This window comes from Musca domestica, unplaced genomic scaffold (assembly GCF_030504385.1).
Source record: "Musca domestica strain aabys unplaced genomic scaffold, Musca_domestica.polishedcontigs.V.1.1 16, whole genome shotgun sequence".
NCBI classification, from domain to species: domain Eukaryota; kingdom Metazoa; phylum Arthropoda; class Insecta; order Diptera; family Muscidae; genus Musca; species Musca domestica.
Genome location: NW_026712219.1, coordinates 12,243,338 through 12,266,222, shown reverse-complemented (window position 1 = coordinate 12,266,222; position 22,885 = coordinate 12,243,338). Strand labels below are relative to the sequence as shown.

General features: G+C 36.8%; 1 protein-coding gene across 5 annotated transcripts in view; it reads right to left on the bottom strand.

The window, feature by feature from the left end:
* The window catches only part of LOC101891715 (apoptosis-stimulating of p53 protein 1), a 348,817-nt gene that overhangs the window by 21,871 nt on the left and 304,061 nt on the right, over window positions 1–22,885 (bottom strand). For 4 of the 5 annotated variants that reach the window (XM_059120087.1, XM_059120088.1, XM_059120089.1 and 1 more), the window contains one exon: window positions 3,043–3,310. In XM_059120087.1, coding sequence (XP_058976070.1) covers window positions 3,043–3,310 — 268 coding nt within the window. Of the gene's footprint in view, window positions 1–3,042; window positions 3,311–9,884; window positions 10,358–22,885 lie in introns of those variants that run through there. The other variant, XM_020038329.2, reaches the window with a different exon arrangement.

The following is a 22,885-nucleotide window of genomic DNA, read 5'->3' as shown; positions in this document are numbered from 1 at the left end:
GCAGGTTCCCAGCCTTCCTATTTTCGTAGAAGAGAAGCAGGTTCCCAGCCTTCCTCTTTTCGTAGAAGAAAAAAAATGTTAGTCCACACTTCCTCTCGCAGAAGAGACGTTTTCTAGATGAGAAGACGGACATCAGCTAAGAAGGACTTCTACTAGTAGGAAAGAAGAAGTCATTCTTCTTCTTCTAGAAGAAAAAAATGAAGGAGAGAAGAATGACGATTCCTTCTCAGAGAGGAGATGGATGGTATTTTCTTGTTCTCATAGAAGGAGATCCTCTTATCTTTATCTTTCTTCCTATGAAAGAAGAAAATGGTCTTATTTTTCTCTTTTCATTAAAAGTATGAAAGCACCCTCCCCAATTTCGCAGGGGAGAATAACGTCTACTCTTTCTGTTTTCTTTCTCCTTTCTCTCGTGCTCTTTCGTAGTTGCAATGAAACCCATTTTATCTCACATTTTCGTGCGTCCGAACGTAATGTCTTTTTTTAGTTTTTTCTTCCTATAGACAAAATTTGGGTTTCTTCTTGATAGGGACTTGATGGAATGGGAAGAAGAGCGTCTTCTTTTTCTTACAGACGAGAAAAGGCTGGTCTTACTCTCATTGACAAGATAAGATACCATTTTCTCATGAAAAAAAGGTCTACCTCATTTAAAAGATGAAGAGAGGTATGAAGAGTGATATGTATAATATTCCCATGGGAAGCAAGGAAGGATTTTTTTCGGTTTGGGAACATTTATTTTCTTGAAAAAAAAAATTTTTTATACCCTACAACACTATGTGTTGGGGGTATTATAAGTTTGGGCCAAAAATTATGTAACACCTCGAAATATCGGTTTCCCACATAGGAAAGTATATATGTATGTTCCTATCTCGCCGAGCTGAGTCGATCTAGCTATGTATGTCCGTCCGTCCGTCTGTCCGTCTGTCCATGTTAATTTGTAATCAAGCTACAGGTCGCAATTATGAACCGATCCTCACGAAATTGAAAATGGAGGTGGGGTTAGGGTCGGAATAGAACCCTATTGTTTTTGGAGATGATCGCACGATATTTAGGGATTGAAATGGACCAAAAACAGAAAATTTCGCAATTATTGTCCGATCTTTACGAAATTGTAAATGGAGGTGGGGTTAGGGTCAGAATAGAACCCTATTTCTTTTGGAGATTATCGCATAATATTTAGGGGTTGAAATGGACCAAATACTGAAAAATTTCCAGATTTTGCAGTTGCTCTACATGTCGAAGATATAGACCAATCGACGCGGAAGTTAGTATGGGGCTAGAACTTAGGGCTGGGCAGCAGTCTTCCAATTTTGATGGTCATCGGGTAATATCTAGTGGGTGAAATGGACCATAGCATTTGTGTTAAATAAAAGTCAATTTTTTCATTAAACCGCGAATATTTTTAATCCCAGCGAAATCACAAATAGATGAAGAGGTCAATTCTGACCGTTACGTACATGCCGATTGTAAATATATCTTATATATATATCGGGAAATATATACAATGTTAATATACAATGGAAGGGGATGTTAGCTAGAATGCATATATCTCAAGAATGGCTTTACCGATTTTGACAAATTTTGTCAATTCAGAATGCCTTCTTGGCATAAGAGAATAAAATCTAAAAAAATCGCATAAAAATATGCCAATAATGGTGTTATTATAGATTTTGTGACATTTTTTTATATTTTCATATTTTTTATCGCATGCGATTTTTTCAATTTGACTTATAATATTTTGTAATATTTTTTCACCTTACAACACAGGTTGGGGATATTATATAAGTATTGCAAATATCGTCCGATCCTCACGAAAATTTTCACAAGGGTAGGGTTGGTCTCAGAAGGGGTAGGCCTATTGTTTTCAAAAATGTCCGCAATATATTAGGTCGCAAATAGAAACCAAAGGACACGAAATCTCGCATAAAGTTAGAATTTATGACAGCGGGTACAATGGACCACTAATTTTGTGTGAAAAAATACCAACATTATTTACAGGCGATATCCGAAATACACAAAAGGCCAACTTCTGGCTTTTTTATGCTGATTTCGTTGACGAATATAGCCAAATATGGTAGACAATCATATCATATAGATGAGACTAAATTGGAGATACAGAGGAGCCTCTTGCTTTTGGAGATGATTGCAAAATATTTAGGGGTTCAAATGAACCAAAAACAGAAAAAAATTCCTGATCACACAATTGAAGCCAATCGACACGTCTGAGAAGGGAGTTAAGGACAGAGAAGAATTCTACCATTTTGATGGATTATATTTATCTGTAAAATGGACCACACAACTAATAGCACGACGGAGTGTGTAAATATTGGGTAAATGTCCCTGGTGACATTATTTCAAAAGCGAAATCTTCCAGAATGGATTTGGACATAAGGGGTCTTCTAACATATTGTAGTGTTGTAGGGTATCACATGGTCGGCCCCACACGACTATAGCCTTTGCTTACTTGTTTTTTTTTTATTTTTTCTTTAATGTTGTTGATGTCTTTGGTTTATACTGTTTTAAATAAATAACATTCTTCATTACAATATCCCTTAAATCGATTTAAGCTAAGAACAATTGCTAGACAAAACAAACACAATTTCATTCCATGTTTTCCCTTTTTTTTGTGTGAACATTCTCCTTAATATTTTCTTTAGATTTTCCCAATATCCTTGTGAAAGCTTTTGATCAGTTCCATAAACTGACAAATTTCCTTTTTCATATTTTCGATGTTGTGCCCCATAGACAATTCTTGGTTATATCCTTGATTTATCGTTACATGTTTTTATTTCTTCCTTCTATCCTTCTCTTTTCTTTCATTTCATTTAAATGCAAATTTTGCCTCTAACATCAAAAACAACAATAACAAGGAAGGAAATAATCGTATATTGATGTGAATACTTGTTGGTGTTTTGCTCTTTGCAAAATGTTTTCAACATTTTTCGAATTTTTTTTATTCTTTTTAAATCCGTGAAAAGTTAAATATTCATTCAAACAACAAGTTTGCCAAACAGGAAAAATTAAAGGAAATCTTCAACTCACTTAAGGTAACATTATAGGTTTTCTGTAAGTCCACTTGACCTCGTAGTGCTCGTAAACGACGCAGCTTGGATTCTTGCGCTTCGACACGCTCCCGCAAACGCCTCAAACGTTCGCCCTCCGCATTGGCAACGGCATTGCGGACCTCTTGCTGTTTTAGAAAGCGTAAGCGCTGCTCTTTGGTGGCCAACAGTTGATGTTGGGAGTCGATTTGTTGTTGTTGACGTAGTGCCATCGCCCTTAATTCGGCTGACGTCAGCCTGCCAGGCACCTGAAAATGAAGAGGACGACATTTCGTTATTAGTTGTGGTCTTTAAAAAAATGATTGAAATGCTAAAAACAAATTAGAAAATAACAACAAAAGTAAATCTCTGCAAAAATCAGAAGAAAAATAAGAAATTACAAAAAGGACTTGAAACGATAATCCCTTAAGAACTCTAAGGATAATTTATGACACAAAGTCGCTCATGTGTAACATGCAGGCAGGCAGGAAAGCTTAGCAAGCAATGTGAGCTCAGGCACGAAATAAGTAAAACAAAATAGGATATAAACAACATTTTTGAGCTGTCTTATCCTAGGCATATTTTTGTTTGCATTCCTTTTTCATAGTTTTGTGGGGAAATAACAAAAAATATATAAATTTGAGTGTGTGACAAGGGAAGAGGAAATTAAAAAGGAAAAGTCATACACAAAACCAAAAAAATCGTACTCATCAAAGTTTTGTTTAAAAACAGATTTAGGCGGTTTTAATATTTTGTAAGAAGGGGATTGTTTTCGGTCGGATTTTAAGTATGGGACATCCAAACCCGTAATGCACACCAGTTTTTTATACCCTACACCACAAGGTGGTCAGGGTGTTATATCTTCTTTGTGCATTTGTTTGTAACAGGCAAAAGGAAACTAGATAGACCCATAGTTCTTTTTGATGATCTGCATTGAATCACATTCTGAGTCGATTTATGCATGTCCGTCCGTCCATCTGTCCGTCTGTCCATGCATTTTTGTAAACAAAGCACAGTTCGCATTTATTGTCCTATCCAGATGAAATTTTACACAAATCATTTGTTTGGCCCAGGGACGAACCCTATTGAAATTGGCGATAATCGGTCAAAATTTAGATATAACTCTCATATATATCTTCGTCCGATTTGCCTTTTATTGTGTACCAAACGTGTAATGTCAGCCCGAATAGTATGGAATTTTGCATATACAAATAAGGATCGAAATCGGTTCAGATATAGCTATATATTGTTCATCCGATTTGTTATTTTTGTCCTCCGCAGCCGTAATATGTACTCTGTAACAACAATATTTGGGGAAATATATCGAATTCAGCTCAGAAATACATTTGCTAAATTTTATCGAGATCGGTTCAGATTTGGATATAGCTCCCATTTATAACTTCGTCCGATTTAACTTTGATTGTGCACCAAACGTCTAATATTTGCCCAAATGGGATGGAATTTGGCACATACGACCGAATTGAGTCTAGAAAGTAGCAAACCAAATTTGGTGAAAATCGGTTCAGATATAGCTATAGCTCCCATACATACTGTTCATCCGATTTGTCATCTTTGTTACCCACAGCCGTAACATGCACTCCGTAACAACGATATTCAGGGAAATGTATCAAATACAGCTCAGAAATATCTTTGCCAAATTTTATCGAGATCGGTTCAGATTTGGATAAAGCTCCCATATATATATCTTTATCTGATTTCAAATTAATTTTGCACCAAATGGGCAATACAAGTCCGAATTTAAAAGATACAAATGCTTCGGCATATTTAGTCCTTTGAACTTTAAAGTATAATTATAATCATAGCGTGTATGATTGAATTCTCCCATAAAAACTTTTAATTGTTATGTGGAGCTCTACTAAATTAGCAAAGTGCTGTAGGGTATCATAAAGTCGGCCCCGCCCGACTTTAGGACTTTCTTTACTGTTTTTTTTTTCTGATTTTATTTTGGAAAATATCGTTGAGTGGCAAAATTCATTTTTTAAATAATTACAACAAAAGTCCGGTAGATTTTGAAGTGGAACTAAAAATAGAAGACACGTTTATCCGCGATTTGAAAGTCTACATGGAAATGTAACCTGAATAAAGGAGGCATAGTCACCTTTTCAACATTCTTTCTACTATTTGGATGGAGAATCTTAAAAATCCTTGCATTTTAGGTACATAGTGTCGTCGGCAATATCATTAGCAACAAACAAATGAGGAATAATTTGGTCGGAATTTTTAGCCCTCAAGAAACTCACAAAATCTTACCTAAATGCCAGGATTGAAAAAAAGTTAAAAAATATCAGTGGGTTTTGCTGATAGATTTATACCCTCAACCAATGTTTAATTATATTTTGACTTCTGTTATGATTATGTAAATTGTTGACCCTCTTTGGAGTAGGTTCCAAAGGTTGGTGCTAATATTGCCCATTTCATGTCGAACCTAAATAAATATGATAAAAATATTGCGACATGCCAGGTTTGGACTTTATTGATTACTTCCTTCTCTTTATATGAGATATGTGATAATTTTTAAAAAAATGTTAAAATATGCTTGAGCACCAGATATAGTCGGCCGAAGTATTCCATTTTTATGCTTCATCTAATACAGATAAAACTAGTAAGGAAATGTCAAAAGTCGGGCGGGCCGACTATATGATACCCTAAACCACTATGGGTATTTAGTAGAGCTCCCGTAACAAAACAGTTTATAATGGGAATTTGACTGATTTGACTAAGATCTAAATAACATTGCTGATATGACTTCGATAAGGATTATATTAAAGGTATTTATTGGAGCAATAGATATACCGGACCCAGTTTCACCAAATTTTAAAATTCGGTTGAATATGAAAAATTCTATCCACTATGGGCTGATATTACATATATGGTGGACAATAACCGATCAGAGCTGATCTCGATAAAATTTGGCAGAGATATTTTCGGGCTGTATATGATGTCCGATATCAAATATCATTGTTGTGGAGTGCGTATTGCTCACCTAGTTTCATCAAAATCTGATGAGCTTGCTTTTAGGCTGAATTCCGTCGGAGGTGTCAAAAATTCAGTTCAGTTCATTAAAATCGGATAAAGATATATATGGGAGCTATATCCAAATCCGAACCGATCTTGACATAATTTTAAACATTTATTTCTGAGCTGTATCTGATATCTGGTACCAACGAGTATTGTTGTGGAGTGCATATTACGCATGTGAGGGACTTAAAACCCCAAATCGAATGAAACATATATATAGGAGATCGAATGTGCCGAAATTCAAATCATATGGACTGAATTTGGCCAATTGGTGATATTGGCCGAAATCGGTTAAAGATATATATGGGAGCTATATCTGAAATTTGAACTGATTCTCAACATTTTCAATAGGGTTCGTCCTGGGGCCAACTCCACTCGATGGAGTGGACCGGTATTGTCCATTTTCGCACCTGATCTAAAATTGACAAAAATATTGGGATTTGCAAAGTTTGCACAAAATCGAATGATCCATTCTATGAGGTAAATTATTTTCCATTAAAATGTTCACTTTTAGGGGAAGAGGTACCTGAAGGAGTGGACCGATATTGCCCATCTCCGAACTCGATCTTAGTTTAATAATAATATTACGATGTACCAAGTTTGGATCAAATCGGAGTTATCGTTCGCACCAGCCAGACAGACGGACAGACGGACATCGCTAGATCGACTCCAAATGCCCTGAAACGATTTTGGTCCGAAGTGACCTAGAGTCTAAAGTCGTTATTTCGATGAGGCGCGTTTTGGTCGTATCAAATGCTATACAGGGTGAGATGAAAAAACTGCAACCAACTTCAGATTGCTGTCATTTCTATGCCACTCATCCGACAGCTGTTAAAATTATTCCAGTGACAGCTCTTTATATTGTTTACAAGCGTACAAAAGCATTTTGGTGAGAATTTTTCAGAAAAAAAGTTATTCGTGATGGAATTCAAGCGTGATAGTGTGATTTCTTTATATTTGGCTGGAAAACCACAAATGGCTATCGTTAGAGCACTCCAGCATTTAAATGTGTGTCGTACCATCGCTCGTTACGTGATACTGGTAGCGTAGCCCGACGTCACGGATGTGGACGGAAGAAATCAGCAACATCAGCAGAAATGGTTGGAAAAGTAACGAAGCGACTTGATTGAAACCCGCGTTGAAGTGGCCGATAAATGGCTCGTGAGCTGAACATATCGCAATATTCCATTCGGCAAATATTGAAAAATTAGCTCGGGGTAAAGCCATTGAAATTCCAAAAAGTGCAAGAACTTACACCTCAACAGAAAGAAAATAGACTCAAAAGAGCTAAAGAGTTGCTTCGCTTGGCCGAAAGTGGTGAACTGCCGAATTTGGTTTTCTCCGATGAGAAAACATTCGTTGTCCAGCAGTTTGTAAACAAACAAAATGATCGTGTTTACTTGTCAAAGAGGTCAGCTGAAAATGAGCACCTTTGGTTGGCCACCGGAACTCAAGCGGCGGCCATTGTGATGATGTGGGCCACCATAATAGCCGATGGTCGCTCTCCGCTAGTATTAGTCAACCGTGGCATTAGAATAAATCCCAAATATTAATTCGAAAATATTCTGGAGGGTGTATTAAAGCCTTGGGCACGCAAACATTTTGGTCGCAGACCTTGGATATTCCAACAGAGTAGAATTTCCAAGAATGGTTAAAAAATGAGGTTCCTCGCTTCATTTTCAGCGCACAATGGCCACCAAAATCTCCGGATACTAATCCGTTGGACTATTGTGTCTGGAGAATTTAGGAAAAGCAAGGTTGGCACTAAAAAATACCAAACTGTCGATCACCTTAAGCAAGCGCTGCACAGGGAATGGGCCAAAATAGCGCATATCAACATTCGGGCAGCTTGTGACGGTTTCATTGGCCACAATTCGTGCCAAATGTGACCAATTCGAACAAATCTAAATTTATTCTAAAATTTGATGTTATTTCCGACATTTTTTGCTTATATTTTAAAGCTCAAAGGACTAAATATGCCGAAGCATTTGTATCTTTTAAATTCGGAATTGTATTGCCCATTTGGTGCACAATAATTTGAAATCGGATAAATATATATATGGGAGCTATATCTAAATCTTAACCGATCTCGATAAAATTTGGCAAAGATATTTCTGAGCTGTATTTGATATATTTCCCTGAATATCGTTGTTACGGAGTGTATATTGCGGCTGTGGGTCACAAATATAACAAATCGAATGAATAATATATATGGAAGCTATAGCTATATCTGAACCGATCTTGACCAAATTTGGCATACTAGCTTCTAGACTCAATTCGAATTCCATCCCATTTGGACAAATATTATACGTTTGGTGCACAATAAAATGCAAATCGGACGAAGATATATATGGGAGCTTTATCTAAATTTTGACCGATTATCTCCAATTTCAATAGGGTTCGTCCTTGGGTCAAACAAATGATCTGTGCAAAATTTCATCTGGATCGGGCAATAAATGCGACCAGTACTTTGTTTACAAAAATACATGGACAGACGTACGGACGGGCGGGCGGACGGACGGACGGACGGACATGCATAAATCGACTCAGAATGTGATTCTATACAGATCATCAAAAGGAACTATGGGTCTATCTCGTTTCCTTCTGCCTGTTACAAACAAATGCACAAAGACATAATACTCTGACCATCTTGTGGTGTAGGGTATAATTATGGCGTTTTACTTTGTTGCAGTTTTTTTTATCTCACCCTGTATACCCCCTTTTCCGTTCTTAAAATTGTCCTGCTTCCATAAATTTAAGTTCTTTTAAAAGTGGCCATCATTCCGTTGGATATTTCAGATAAACCTTAAAAATATAACACCAAGCCATCGATATAGCTGAGGATAGCACAAGATGTTGGAATATTAAAATTTGATATGTTAAGAGAACACTTGCAGCTTTAAAGTTAAAATTTTTTGTATCCAGGTGTTTGAGTTTTGTCATGGCTTGGGACCGCTCTGCAGTGTGGGGTAGGTCGACCCCCACCGACTTTGATTTTTTCTTACTATTTACCTATAATTTATGTATTAAGGCTGATACCTGAAGGTTTCTCTTGAATTTGTTATTCTGAGAACCAAATGTTTTCCCTTTTCAAATATTCTACAAAATTATCACTAAATTCGAGAACACTTTTCTCTTTAAATGTCACACACATATCGCCTGATATTTATTCCCAGAATTCTGTCTGGAAATGGTGTAAATTCAAATTTTTTAATAATCATATACATAAATGTAAATATAATAAAATGTAAATTTGTTTCGATTGATAAATACACAAGTTTTCTTCATAAAACGTAATTCCACTTAAGATACTTTCAAAACAACAACAACAAAAATGTAATAAATAAATGTATTGGAAAATAACGAAAAAAAAAACAACAACAAAAAGACGCAGGCAATAAATACAACTTAACAAATAAGCTTACACAAAAAAAGCAATCAGCCATCGGAGTAAAATATGAAAAAAAAAAATAACGGGGAAACAAGACACACAGGACTTTAAACAAATTTATGACATAAACTTCTGCGACGAAGTTGATAGGCAGACAGGAAGAAAAGATGAACACACAAAACAATAAACAATAACAAAATGCCAAGGAAAAGTAACAAAAACAGGTGCTGGGAACTGTAGCAACACCTGTGCGGCGGCAGCCTGGCAAAGGACTAAGGACTTAAAAATTCTAAACATGAAAAAGGGGGAAAAGGAAGGAAATAAAGGAGGGTTGTTGGTGATGGAGGAGGGGGCGAAGATAATTGGTTACCATGCAATTGTTCCTTATTTTTTTTTTGGTGGGCTTGACTTACATTTAATTTTGGTTCGGCTGTTACCACAGCCATGTGCTTGCCATAGTTGTTGTTATTGTTGTTGTTGTCATCGTTGCTGTCACAATTGTTAAAGTTGAAATTGTTGTTGTCATCATTATTATTGTTATTAGTATTACAGTTGTTGTTGTTGCTATTGTTGTTATTGCTATTGATGAATATACTGTTGTTGCTGTTGTTATGAAACGAACGCTGCCTCGTCGAGGGTCTCACAGACGATGGCGGCATTTTTGGTAGATTTCCCGAAACCGGTCGACACACACAAGTCAACATGGCGGCGATATTTTTCGATTTCCCCCGGGGTGGGCCGACGTTGTGGCTTTCGTTGAAAGGCTTTAAGACACTTTATGCAGAGGCGTCTTTAAGACGTCGTCTCTTTTCAGTTTTTTTTTTCAACCGTCAAAAATATTTTTGTTTTACACTTTTCGTTGTCTCCTGGATTTTATTTTTATTAATTTTTTGTTGCTGTTGTTACTTTAAAACTAAAATTTTGCAAGAAAAATGGTGAAGAGAGAGAGATAACATATTTTTTCACACATAAAAATTATATTAGTTTTCATTCAATATTGGCCAACCATAACCCCCCGCCCTGCTAACCCTTCTAGCCATCACTTATTTTCCAACAGAATTTCATTGCTTTTCATTTTGTCGAATTCGTTTTTTTTTTTTACCGAAATGTTGTCACAAAACACACAGTCACTAAAACGTGTTCAATTGTCAATCCTTCTTTTTTTGTTTTCCTCCAAAAAACACACATTCACTCACACAATACGGAGGACATGTGCGGATGAAATGTTTGCGGATGTATGTGTGTTTGTACTTTCAATTCCTTTATCCTTTGTAGCATGTCGTGTGAGTGGGGGGGGGGGGGAGGAGGATAACATCACAAAATGATTTCATTCCATTTCACAATTTTCAAGTGTTGTTTCCACTGTGTATGTGTGTGTGTGTGTGTGCGGGTGTATGTCACAATTTCTGACAGTTGGTTGCTGTCGTTTTTTCTTTTTGTGGAGCTACCACTATTGGCATTTTTAGCTGATTTTTAGTTTTTCCGATTTTTTTCCACTCCATTTTATTTTTTTCTACCGTTGCCATTGCTTTTGGCTGTCGTACTTGACGGCAAGTGTCCTGCATGAAAGAGTGCGTGCTAGCTTAGTTACTAGCTATGAGTCGATGGTGTTGAAGAGTGTTGGTTTTCTATGTGTGAGTGCATGTTGGGTGGTAAGTTGCTGTGGATGTATGTGTGGTGAGTGTTTGTTTTAAAGTGTTGCCACTGACAACATTGACAGTACCGACATTCGGTTTAGTTCAAACCCTCACAGCGAGCAAAACATAAGCGATAAACCAATAAATCTATAGGAGTGTTGAAATAAATAGCACACAATGTGGAGAATCTAAATAATTTGATTTAGAAGAAAAGACATATAGGCGGGTCTATGGGAAGAAGAAAAAAGTCGACTTATTCAAGATCCTTCATAGAACCCGAAGGTTTCTTATGGACAATAGAAAACTTCTATGCCTCCCATGGACACGAAAAGACCTGAAGGTCTTCTATGGGTTATAGATGACCGCAAGGTCAATAAGTCATACAGGAATTCTGTGGACAAAAGAAGACTTCAATATTCTCTATGGATAAAAGCAGACCTCCTTTACTTAGAATGCAGATCTCTAGATCCTTTATGGAGAATAGCAGACCTTTAAGTCTCCTAGCAACCTGATAGAAGACCTGTGTTGTTCTACAGGAATTCTAAAGAAAATAGCAGTCTTCCAGGTCTTCTTTGGACAATAACAGATCTCCAGGACCTCTATGGTCTATCACCCATAGAGAAGACCACCAGGTCTTCTACAGACTATTGAGGACATGAAGATTTTCTATAGACAATAGAGGACCTCCAGGTCCTCTATGAACAGTAGCAGACCTCCACGTGCTCTATGGGCAATAGGAGACCTCCAAATTTTTGTAGACAATAAAAGACCTTTTTCCCTTCTACAGACAGTAGAGGACCTCTATAGATGATATAAGACCTCCAGATCTTCTTTAGATAATAGAGAATCTTCAGATCTCCTATAGATAATAGAGGACCTAAAGGTCTTCTATAGATAATAAAGGACCTCCAGGTCTTCTATGGATAATAAAGGACCTCCAGGTTTTCTATGGTCTATAGAAGACTCTATGGGCGTTAGAGGACCTCCAGGCCTTCTATAGATTATATAAGACCTGTAGGTCTTCTATAAATAATAGAGCACCTGCAGGTCTTCTATAGATAAAAGAGAACCTCCAGGTCTTCTATAGGTCTCCAGGTCTTCTATAGGACCTCCAGGTCTTCTAAAGATAATAGAGGACCTTCAGGTCTTCTATAGATAATAGAGAACCTCCAGGTCTTCTATAGATATTAGATGACCTCCGTTTCTTCTATGGATGTTAGAAGACTTCCAGGTCTTCTATGGACGATAGAAGACCTCCAGGCCTTCTATGGATGATAAAAGACCTCCACACAGAAGCCCTTGAGGTCTACTAATTTCTGTAGAAGTCTTCTATTTTCCATAGAAGACCTTGGGGAAATGGAAAACAGAAAATTGAGGTCTTCTATTTTCCTTCCTTCTTCTATCTTCTATATTTTGTAGAAGAACTTGAGGTCTTTTGTTTTCCATAGATGACCAAAAGATCTTCTAGATCTTCATAGAAGACCTTAAGCTCTTTATTTTTCATAGAAGATCGTAAAGTCTTCTATTTTCCATAGAAGACATCGAGTTCTTATATTTTTCATAAAATAACTGTAGGTCTCCTCTTCTCCATAAAATACCTTGAAACCTCTTTTAACGACTATAGGTATTTGATTGTCCAAATGAAAATCTATGGTGGAGTGCCCCATACGCGTGTCGTCTAAATTATGTTGCTATGAGAAATTCTGCTCGACTGATTTTACCACCAAAATTCCTGCGGTTGGCGTTCATCCCTACATCCTTCCTGTTGAAATTCCCTATTCGAACACATATCAGGGACAACTGAAATTTCAATGCTCACCCCATATTGTCAAAATTATGCCGTTGCAGATCGTAATATTTTCTTTTTCTTATGAATTTTCCAATAAACTATAAAAAACCCGTACCCTTTCATTTAATAAAACCAAGTGCTAGTTTTGACATGGCGGTTATGGTGGACGATGGTAATAACAATTTAAGAAGATTAATAAATATTTTTTTAAATAACGGGAGGGAGTTGCGGAGTAATGCCAATCATTTTCATCAAATTATATTGGCACAAATAAATTAGCTTAAAGCCCACAACGTGGGTGGGTAGGAATTTCAGCTTCCATAAAACCATGTCTTACTGTATTTATTTATTTTCTTTTTTTTTGAGTGGATAATTCTCATTTTCTTCGACATCTTTATTAAATATGCGGCTTAACCTGTAATTAATGGATGAACATGAAGACAGGTTGCACCCTGTGTATCTTCAAAATGTGTACATTTTGTCAATAGACTCATCAATTTCGGTGGGGGAGGGAAATAAATAAAATCCAACGACTCGGTGACAGAATGGAAGACAGATATGAACAAATAATTCCTGGAAAGACTTATTCCTGGAGCTATTAATTTTATCGTTTCAAAAACATCGATGCAGACACATTACAGGCTGGGTGTTTCAGGGGATTGTCATGATTGTCATGAGGGGAAGCGAAGAGGTAGAAAAGTTCATTACAATGCCGGATTTTCTTTATTATTGTTACTCAAACATCAAAGTCACTTTGTAAATTTTGGAAGAATGAAACATTTTTAGGTAGGTATGTTAGGTGGAATTTTGTATAACATGATATATTGTATTGTTTGATATTTGTTAGAAGTTGACTGAGGAAACGACAGATGGACTGATTGGCTGACTGATGCAATGACTAAATTACTGATCAATCATCACTTCCTAGAAAACTGGCTTAAATGTTTACCTTTCAAGGTAAGTAGGTTTTTTAAAGAGGTTAAAAAGTATCAGTCGGTTTTGGCGGCAGATATATACCCTCAGCCCATGTTCGATTATTCAAATGTATTTTGACATCTGTTATGATTATTCAAATGTTAGACCCTCTATGGAGTAGGTTCCGAAGTAATGGATTTGGAGATTTGTTCGAATTGGTCACCTTTGGCACGAATTATGGCCCTCAAACGGCGAATGAAACTGTCTCACGCTGCCTGAATGTTGCTCTGCGGTATTTTGGGCCATTCCCAGCGAAGCGCTTGCTTGAGGTGATCGACACTTGGGTATTTTTTAGTACCAACCTTGCTTTCCAAAATACTCCAGACAAAATAGTCCAACGGATTAGTATCCGGAGATTTTGGTGGCCATTGTGCGCTGGAAATGGTGCGAGGAACCTCAATTTGTAACAATTCTTGGGTGGTGCATGCTGAGTGCGATGGTGCTGAGTCCTGTTGGAATGTCCAAAGTCTGCTGCCAAAATATTTGTGTGCCCAAGGCTTTAATAAACCCAGAATATTTTCGAGATAATATTCGGTATTTATTCTGATGCCACGATCGATTAATAGGAGCGGAGAGCAACCATCGGCTGTAGTGGCGGCCCACACCATCACCATGGCCGGCGCTTGAGTTCTGGTGGCCAACCGAAGGTGCACATTTTCAGCTGTCCTCTTCGGCAAGCAAACACGATCATTTTGTTTGTTTACAAACTGCTGGACAACGAATGTTTTCTCATCGGAGAAAACCAAATTCGACAGTTCACCACTTTCGGCCAAGCGAAGCAACTCTTTAGCTATTTTGAGTCGAGTTTCTTTCTGTTGCGGTGTGAGTTCTTGCACTTTTTGGAATTTCAATGGCTTTACCCCGAGCTCAATTTTCAATATTTGCTGAATGGAATATTGCGATATGTTCAGTTCACGAGCAATTTTTCGGCCACTGCGACGAGGGTTTCGATCAAGTCGCTTCTTTATTTTTCGAACCATTTCTTCTGATGTTGATGTTTTCTCGTCTACTTCCTTGACGTCGGGCTACGCTACCTGTATCACGGTAACGAGCAATGTTACGAGACACAAAAGATTTATTCACACTTAAATGCTGGAATGCTCTAATGATAGCCACTTGTGATTTTCGACCAGAAGAAATGGTCCGATCTTTGCCGTCTTTATAACAGATCTTGTGTTGAAGGAAATATTGAGATGTGTCAAATCTGTATGGTATCGGATCTAAATTTGGCGTTTTATGAGCTAAGTGGATATTCAAAATGTTGACTCTTTGAGGGGGAGGCACCAGAAGAAGTGGACCGATATATTCCATCTTCACAGCAGATTTTGTGTTAGTAGAAATAGTGGGATGTATGAAATATGAAGCGAACAGGATGCTTATTTCGGATTTTATAATCGTTTTGATTATTAAAAACATTGACGTCTGTGGGGGTGGTACCAGAAGGAATGGTCCGATCTCTACTATCTTTATAACATATCTTGTGTTGATAGAAGTATTGAGATATGCCAAGTCTGAATGGAGTCGGTTGTTTATTTCGCGTTTTATGAGCTTCATGTATATTTAGAATTTTGATGCTTTGTAGGGGAGGTACCAAAAGGAGTGGACCGATATATTTCACCTTCTCACCAGACCTTGGGTTAATAAAAGTACTGTGATGTGTTTAATTTGAAAATCGGACTGCTACATTGCATTTTATTAGAGTTATAATTATTTTAAATTTTGACCCTTTGTGGTTTAGGTACTTGGTGGAGTGGACCGATATTGGCCATTTTCGCACATGACATTGCACTAATATTAGGATTTGCAAATTTGGAGCAAAATCGGATTATCATTTCTTTTTTGGTGCAGTAAAATAATTTTTTGAAAATGTTGACCTTTTGTGGGGAGGTACCAGAAGGAGTGGACCGATATTGCATTTCTCCGAACTCGATCTAAGTTTGATAATAATAGTATGATTTACCATAATATTAACGGATACTCCCTTCGAGAGTTATCGTGTCCACCAGCCAGACAGACAGAAGGACGGACATCGCTAGATCGATTCCAAATGTCCTGAAACGGATTTGGTACAAAGAGTGTTTGGTCCTAGTGTGTAAAATCGTTATTTCGATGAGGCACGTTTTGCCCGTATCAAATCTAGCCACATGACTGAGGGTATAAAAATGGTTAACAGAAATGTCATTTCTGCTTTACATAAGATTAGTCTTTAATTGAAAGTCGAGCTATATATGAATTTTACCATCAACACACTGCTCAGCTTACCGATTTAAATTCCAAATTTAAGCCGACCAAATTGTTTTCGATGTTTGGATATGTTTTTCCAACAGATCGATTTTTTGAATTTTGTTAGGATTTTTTAAAGGTATTTATTGAATTTTAATAACACTCTCCAGAATCTATTAAGATGATAATAAAAAAAATCGTTGCATACTTTTTGGCTGTTATAAAAATGAAAATTCAACCAAAAATCTTTGATCATAGAATCGAAAATCAATGCATACTTGATTTTTAAGGTTATACCCACAAGCAATATTCGACTTTGACTTATAGACTTTTCAATGTCAAAAGTCGAGTTACATATTCTTATCTCCTCCCTAAAAAAATGGTGGTAAAAGTTAATGCATTTTAAAAATATTTCAAACAACATCAACCTTCATTTCTCTGACTCCTCAGTGATGCTGTTCAACCTCCATTTTTCTGACTCCTCACTTTATGTATGAAAAAGTCTACTCTTAACACTTTATATTCCAAAAAAAAAAAAAATTCCCGCCAACCCTCAGGACATGTTCCAATGTATGTCTCGTATTTTGTTTTACAATTTAAATAAAAAAGTTTTACTTTTTGTTTTCGTCGGCGTCAACACACGAAACTCTGTGGCAGAGGATCAACGAAATAACGAAATTCGAAACAAAAACCAACAAAGAGTAACAGGAAGTGTATTAATATGTCATTGTTTGTTTGAGTCTGAGCCGAAAGGACAATGAAAATTAATGGTGTCCAGATTTATGTTTTCCTTTTAGTCCCGTTTCTGTGCCACACATGAATTTTCACTTTTCCTCGCTCCCTTTCCATGTTGCGTTTTTTTTTTGTCGTTGGAATTATGGACATGCCCACTAAATTCTTTGGTATGTGTACTGGCATTTACGCTGCTATCATTGTTGCTATGGTTGGTGGGTTTTCTGCCATGGTGGTCATTTGATGTTGCCTCTGGAAGTAAGCCTGTGAATTGGACGGTGATGTGACTTCATATAATGGGCAAAGTACTGACTACGCATATTTATTGTTGTATACATTGTTGTTGGGAAGGTTATTTTTATATAACTATAGAAAAAAACGAAACATGAAAGAAAATAATTTCAAGGCTGGTGTTTATTTACCATTTCATGGACTTGTATTTATAAACCAGTAAGGAAACGTACGTCCCGAAAAATGGAAACGTACGTTCCGAAAAATGGAAACGTACGTCCCGAAATTTACCCCATTTGGCGTGATATTAGCCATTATTTGCACAATAAACCTGAAATCGGATTAAGGATATATATGGGAGTTATAACCAGTTCTCGATAAAATTTGGCAAAGGTATTTCCGAGCTTTTGGAGTTATCTGGTACCAAATATCATTGTTGTCGAATGCATATTACAAATGTGAGGGATTTATATATATTTGAACCAATTTTTTTTTCAAATTTGATGTACTCGCTTGTAGACTGAATTAGGTCGGATGCACTAAAATGCAGGACTTTTTCAAGATATATATGGGACCTATATCCAAATCTGAACCGATCTTGATAAAATTTGACACAGGTATTTTCGAGCTCTATAAGATATCTGGTACCAAATATCATTGTTGTCGAATGCATATTACGAATGTGAGGGAGTTAAACATCAAATCAGATGAAACATATATCTAGGAGCTATAGGTATATCTGATTCGATTTTCACCAAATTTCATGTAATGGCTTCTAGACTGATATGCCAAAATTCAGGTCATTTGGACTGATATTGACTATTTGGTGCACAATTAACCCGAAATCTGTTGAGGATAATTTCAGAGGTGTATCTGATATCTGGTACCAAATATCATTGTTGTGGAATGCATATTACACTGGTGAAGGACTTAAAACCCAAATCGGATGAAACATATGTATGAGAGCTATAGCTATATCTTAAGCGAAGCACATGCTTGTAGGCTGAATTCGGTCGAATATAGCAGAAATTCACACCATTTGGACTGATATTAGCCATTTGGTGCACAAGAAACCTAAAATCGGATGAAGATATATATGGGAGCTATATTTAAATTTGGACCGATTTTCACCAATTTCAATAGGGATCTTTCTTGAGCCAAACAAATGTTATTTAGAAAATTTCATCTCAATCGAATAATAAATGCGACCAGCATTTTGTTTACACAAATACATGGACACACGGACAGGCGGACGGACATGCATAAATCGACTCAAAATGTGATTCTATGCTGATCACCAAAAGGAACTATGGGTGTATCTCGTTTCCTTCTCCATGTTACAAACAAATGTACAAAGACATAATACCCTTAGCACTATGTGGTGTAGGGTATAAAAAGGGGCATACGAACATTTGAAGTGTTGCCTTCTTGCCAAAAGAAAGGAGTTTACGAAAGTTAACAGTTTACGTAGCATGCTTTTAGGCGCCAAAGATGAACGCACATATGAATATTAATCTAGCAAAAAGTAGTACAAAACATTTAATATCCTCCAAATAACAGTAAGACCATTTGGATAATGGTGTTAAACTTCTCAAAAAAACCATAACGTGGGTGAGGCCGCAATATGAGGGCCATACCAAAATGGGAACCGCTATAGGCAATTTCATACTTCAAGGATTGCCATTTACCAAATCTTCTAAAATAACAAATTTGAATCAATTTCTTGATTAAATGTGACTAGAATTATCAAAATACCGAATATCTGCGGGTACCGTTATATGTGCGTTATAGAGAAAACGTGGACCTAGATATTCAATGTTCTGCCACACGATCTAGAACTCATTATGACCTACCAATACCAATTTTTAGACAAATCCGTAGAAAAATGTGACAAAGGTCATCAAAATATCGGATATTGAGAGAGGTGCCTTTATATGGGGACTATACCGAAACGTATACCTATATATCTCATTTTCAATACTAACCATCCTAGACACAATACAAATAGTTCTGCTAAAATTTGACGATCTACGTTAAATAATATGGGCTGTATCGTGATTTAGATATTAATGGGTTCTAGCTCCTGTGGCGGAATATAGTATGTATAGGTCCACGTTTTTGTATAGCCCCCCAAACAGTGGTACCTTCAGATATATAATATCGATGTTCGGTGGAACACGTGTGATTTCAGATAAAATTTCCCCAAACTTTCAAAATATCGAAAATTAGGGGTATCATTATATGGAATCCATAGCAAATACTAGACCTACATAGCATTTTTTTATACCCTACACCACATAGTGGTAAGGGTATTATGTCTTTGTGCATTTGTTTGTAACATGGAGAAGGAAACGAGTTAGACCCATAGTTACTTTTGAGAACCTTCATAGAATCACTTTCTGAGTCGATTTATGCATGTCCGTCCGTCTGTCCGTCCGTCCGTCCGTCCGTCCGTCCGTCCGTCTGTCCATGTATTCTTGTGAACAAAATGCAGGTCGCATTTATTATCCGATTGAGATGAAATTTTCCAAACAATATTTTTTTGGCCCAAAGACGAACCCTATTGAAATTGGTGAGAATCGGATCAAATTTAGATATAGCTCCCATATATATCTTCATCCGATTTCGGGTTAAATGTGCACCAAATGTCCACTATCAGTCCAAATTACCTGAATTTTGGCACACCCAACCGAGTTCGGCCTAGAAGCAAGTATATCAAATTTGGAGAAAATCGGTTCAGATATAGCTATAGCTCCCATATATATCTTTCATCCGATTTGATCTTTAAGTCCCTCACATTCCTACTATGCACTCCACAACCGTGATATTTGGTACCAGGTATTAGATGGAGCACACAAATAGCTGTTTTAAATTTTATCGAAATCGGTTCAGATTTGGATATAGCTCCCATATATATCTTCATCCGATTTCGGGTTAATTGACCACCAAATGGCCAATATCAGCCCAAATGGCCCGAATTTTGGCACATGTGACCGAGATTAGCCTTAAAGCAAATACAACAAATTTGGAGAAAATCGGTTCAGGAACAGCTATAGCTCCCATATATATGTTTTATCCGATTTGGTGTTTAAGCCTCTCAAATTCGTAATATGCACTCCACAAGAATGATATTTGGTACCAGATATAAGATACAGCCCAGAAATAGCTGTTTGTAATTTTATCGAAATCGGTTCAGATTTGGATATAGCTCCCATATATATCTTCATCCGATTTCGGGTTAATTGGGCACCAAATGGCCGATATAAGTCCAAATGGACTGAATTTTAGTACATCGGACCAAATTCAGCCTAAAAGCAAGTATATCAAAATTAGTGAAAATCGGTTCAGATATAGATATAGCAACCATATATATGTTTCATCCGATTTAGTGTTTTAGTCCCATACATTCGTAATATTCACTCCACAACCGTGATATTTGGTACCAGGTATTAGATGGAGCACAGGAATAGCTGTTTTAAATTTTATCGAAATCGGTTCAGATTTGAATATAGCTCCCATATATATCTTCATCCGATTTAGGGTTAAATGTGCACTAAATGGTCAATATCCGCCCAAATCACCTGAATTTTCGTACGTAAGACCGAATTCAGTCTAGAAGCTAATACGTAAAATTTGGAGAACCCCGGTTCAGAGATAGCTATAGAATTAGATAGAATTAGATAGATTTTGATGTTGTACCAAATATCTCATAGAGCTCTGAAATGCACTGTATAAACCTTTTTACGAGAGCTCTACTAAATATGCATAGTGGTGTAGGGTATCATATAGTCGGCCCCGCCCGACTTTTGAGCTTTCCTTACTGGTTTTTTTTGTAAACTGACTTTGGGCTTTTTTGAATTGGTTGTAATTTAGTATCTAGGATTTCTGGTGCATTTTATTTTACCTCGCCAAAAAACTTATATTGGCCACTTCAGACCATTTGTTTTTGTTTTCTTTTTATTTAATTTGTCATATGTATATGTGTACATATGCATGTGTGTACATGTGTGATTGTTTGCGTGTATGTATGTTTTTTTTTTGGTACGAGATTGAGCAAAACAAAAATAATTAATTTACTGTTGTGCTATAACAACATATTTCAATTTCAGGATTGTTTATATTTTCATTTTTTCTTCGCATATATTGTATCTGTGCAATAAATACACTCAGAAAAATATGTGGGTAATTGTAAATTTACGAAGCGAATTTTCGGAGTACTTGCAGATGATATTTTTTATATGAAAAAAAAAACAAGAACTTCAAAAACTGGAAGGTAAAATAGGACATTGGATTTAAAAAAAAAAAAAAAAATATTCAAAATTATGGAATATTATTTCTAAGAAGAAAATGTAGGTAGTGGTGTTGGGTGTTTTTTGAGCTGGCTACAAAAATTTGTCATTTTTTTTTTGTTGGGGTGACATAAATTATAGCCAGGATATTATCCACTCAATAAGAAGTCCAAATTTCCAGTTTTAAATACTTAGCTTGGAAATTACGCTATAGACCTTAAAATGTAAAATGTTAATAAAACATCTAGGCCTCCATCATTTGGAATAAATTTACAAAATTCCAAAAATTCCGCTGAAAAATAAATTCGGCTAAAATTATTAAGACACTGAATATCGGGTGGCACAGTCATATGGGGGCTATACAAAAACGTGGTAGTGTATAGTCAATTTACTGCCAAAGATGCAAAGATAATATAAAGTTGTAGATAATTGCGTTGAAAAATATGACTAAAATCGGCAAAATATTGAATATCGAGAGTATATATGAGGGGAACTTGTATAGGAAATTTTCTGTCAAATACCAAATTTGAAACAATTCCATCGAAAAATGTTGCATATAGGTTGAGATGAAAACACTGCAACCAATTTCAGACTGCTGTCATTTCTAAGGCACTCGTCCGACAGCTGTTAAAATTATTCCAGTCACAATTCATTATATTGTTTACAAGCGTACAAAAGCATTTTGGTGAGAATTTTCCAGAAAAAAAGTTATTCGTGATGGAATTCAAGCGTGATAGTGTGATTTCTTTATATTTGGCTGGAAAATCTCTAGTAGCTATCGTTAGAGCACTCTAGCATTAAAATGTGAATAAATCTTTTGTGTCTCGTGCCATCGCTCGTTGCCGTGATACTGGTAGCCTAGCACGACGTCAAGGACGTGGACAGAAGAAAACAGCAACATCAGCAGAAATGGTTCGAAAAGTAAAGAAGCGACTTGTGGCCGAAAAATGGCTTGTGAGCTGGACATATCGCAATTTTCCATTCGGCAAACATTAAAAAATGAGCCCGGGGTAAAGCCATTGAAATTCCAAAAAATACAAGAACTTACAAAGCAACAGAGAGAAAATAGACTCAAAATGGCTTGGCCGAAAGTGGTGAACTTCCGAATTTGGTTTTCTCCGCTCCGATGAGAAAACATTCGTTGTCCAGCAGTTTGTAAACAAACAATATGATCGTGTTTACTTGCCAAAGAGATCAGCTGAAAATGTGCACCTTCGGTTGGCCACTAGAACTCAAGCGCCGGCCATAGTGATGGTGTGTGCCGCCATAACAGCCGATGGTCGCTCTCAGCTCGTATTAATCGACCGAGGCATCAGAATAAATGCCGAATATTATCGCGAAATTATTCTGGAGGGTGTTTTAAAGCCTTGGGCACGCAAACATTTTGGCTGCAGACCTTGGACATTCCAACAGCACTCAGCGCCATCGCACTCAGCACGCGCCTCCCAAGAATGGTTACAAAATGAGGTTCCTCGCTTCATTTCCGGATATAAATCCGTTGCACTTTTGTGTCTGGAGTATTTTGGAAAGCAAGGTTG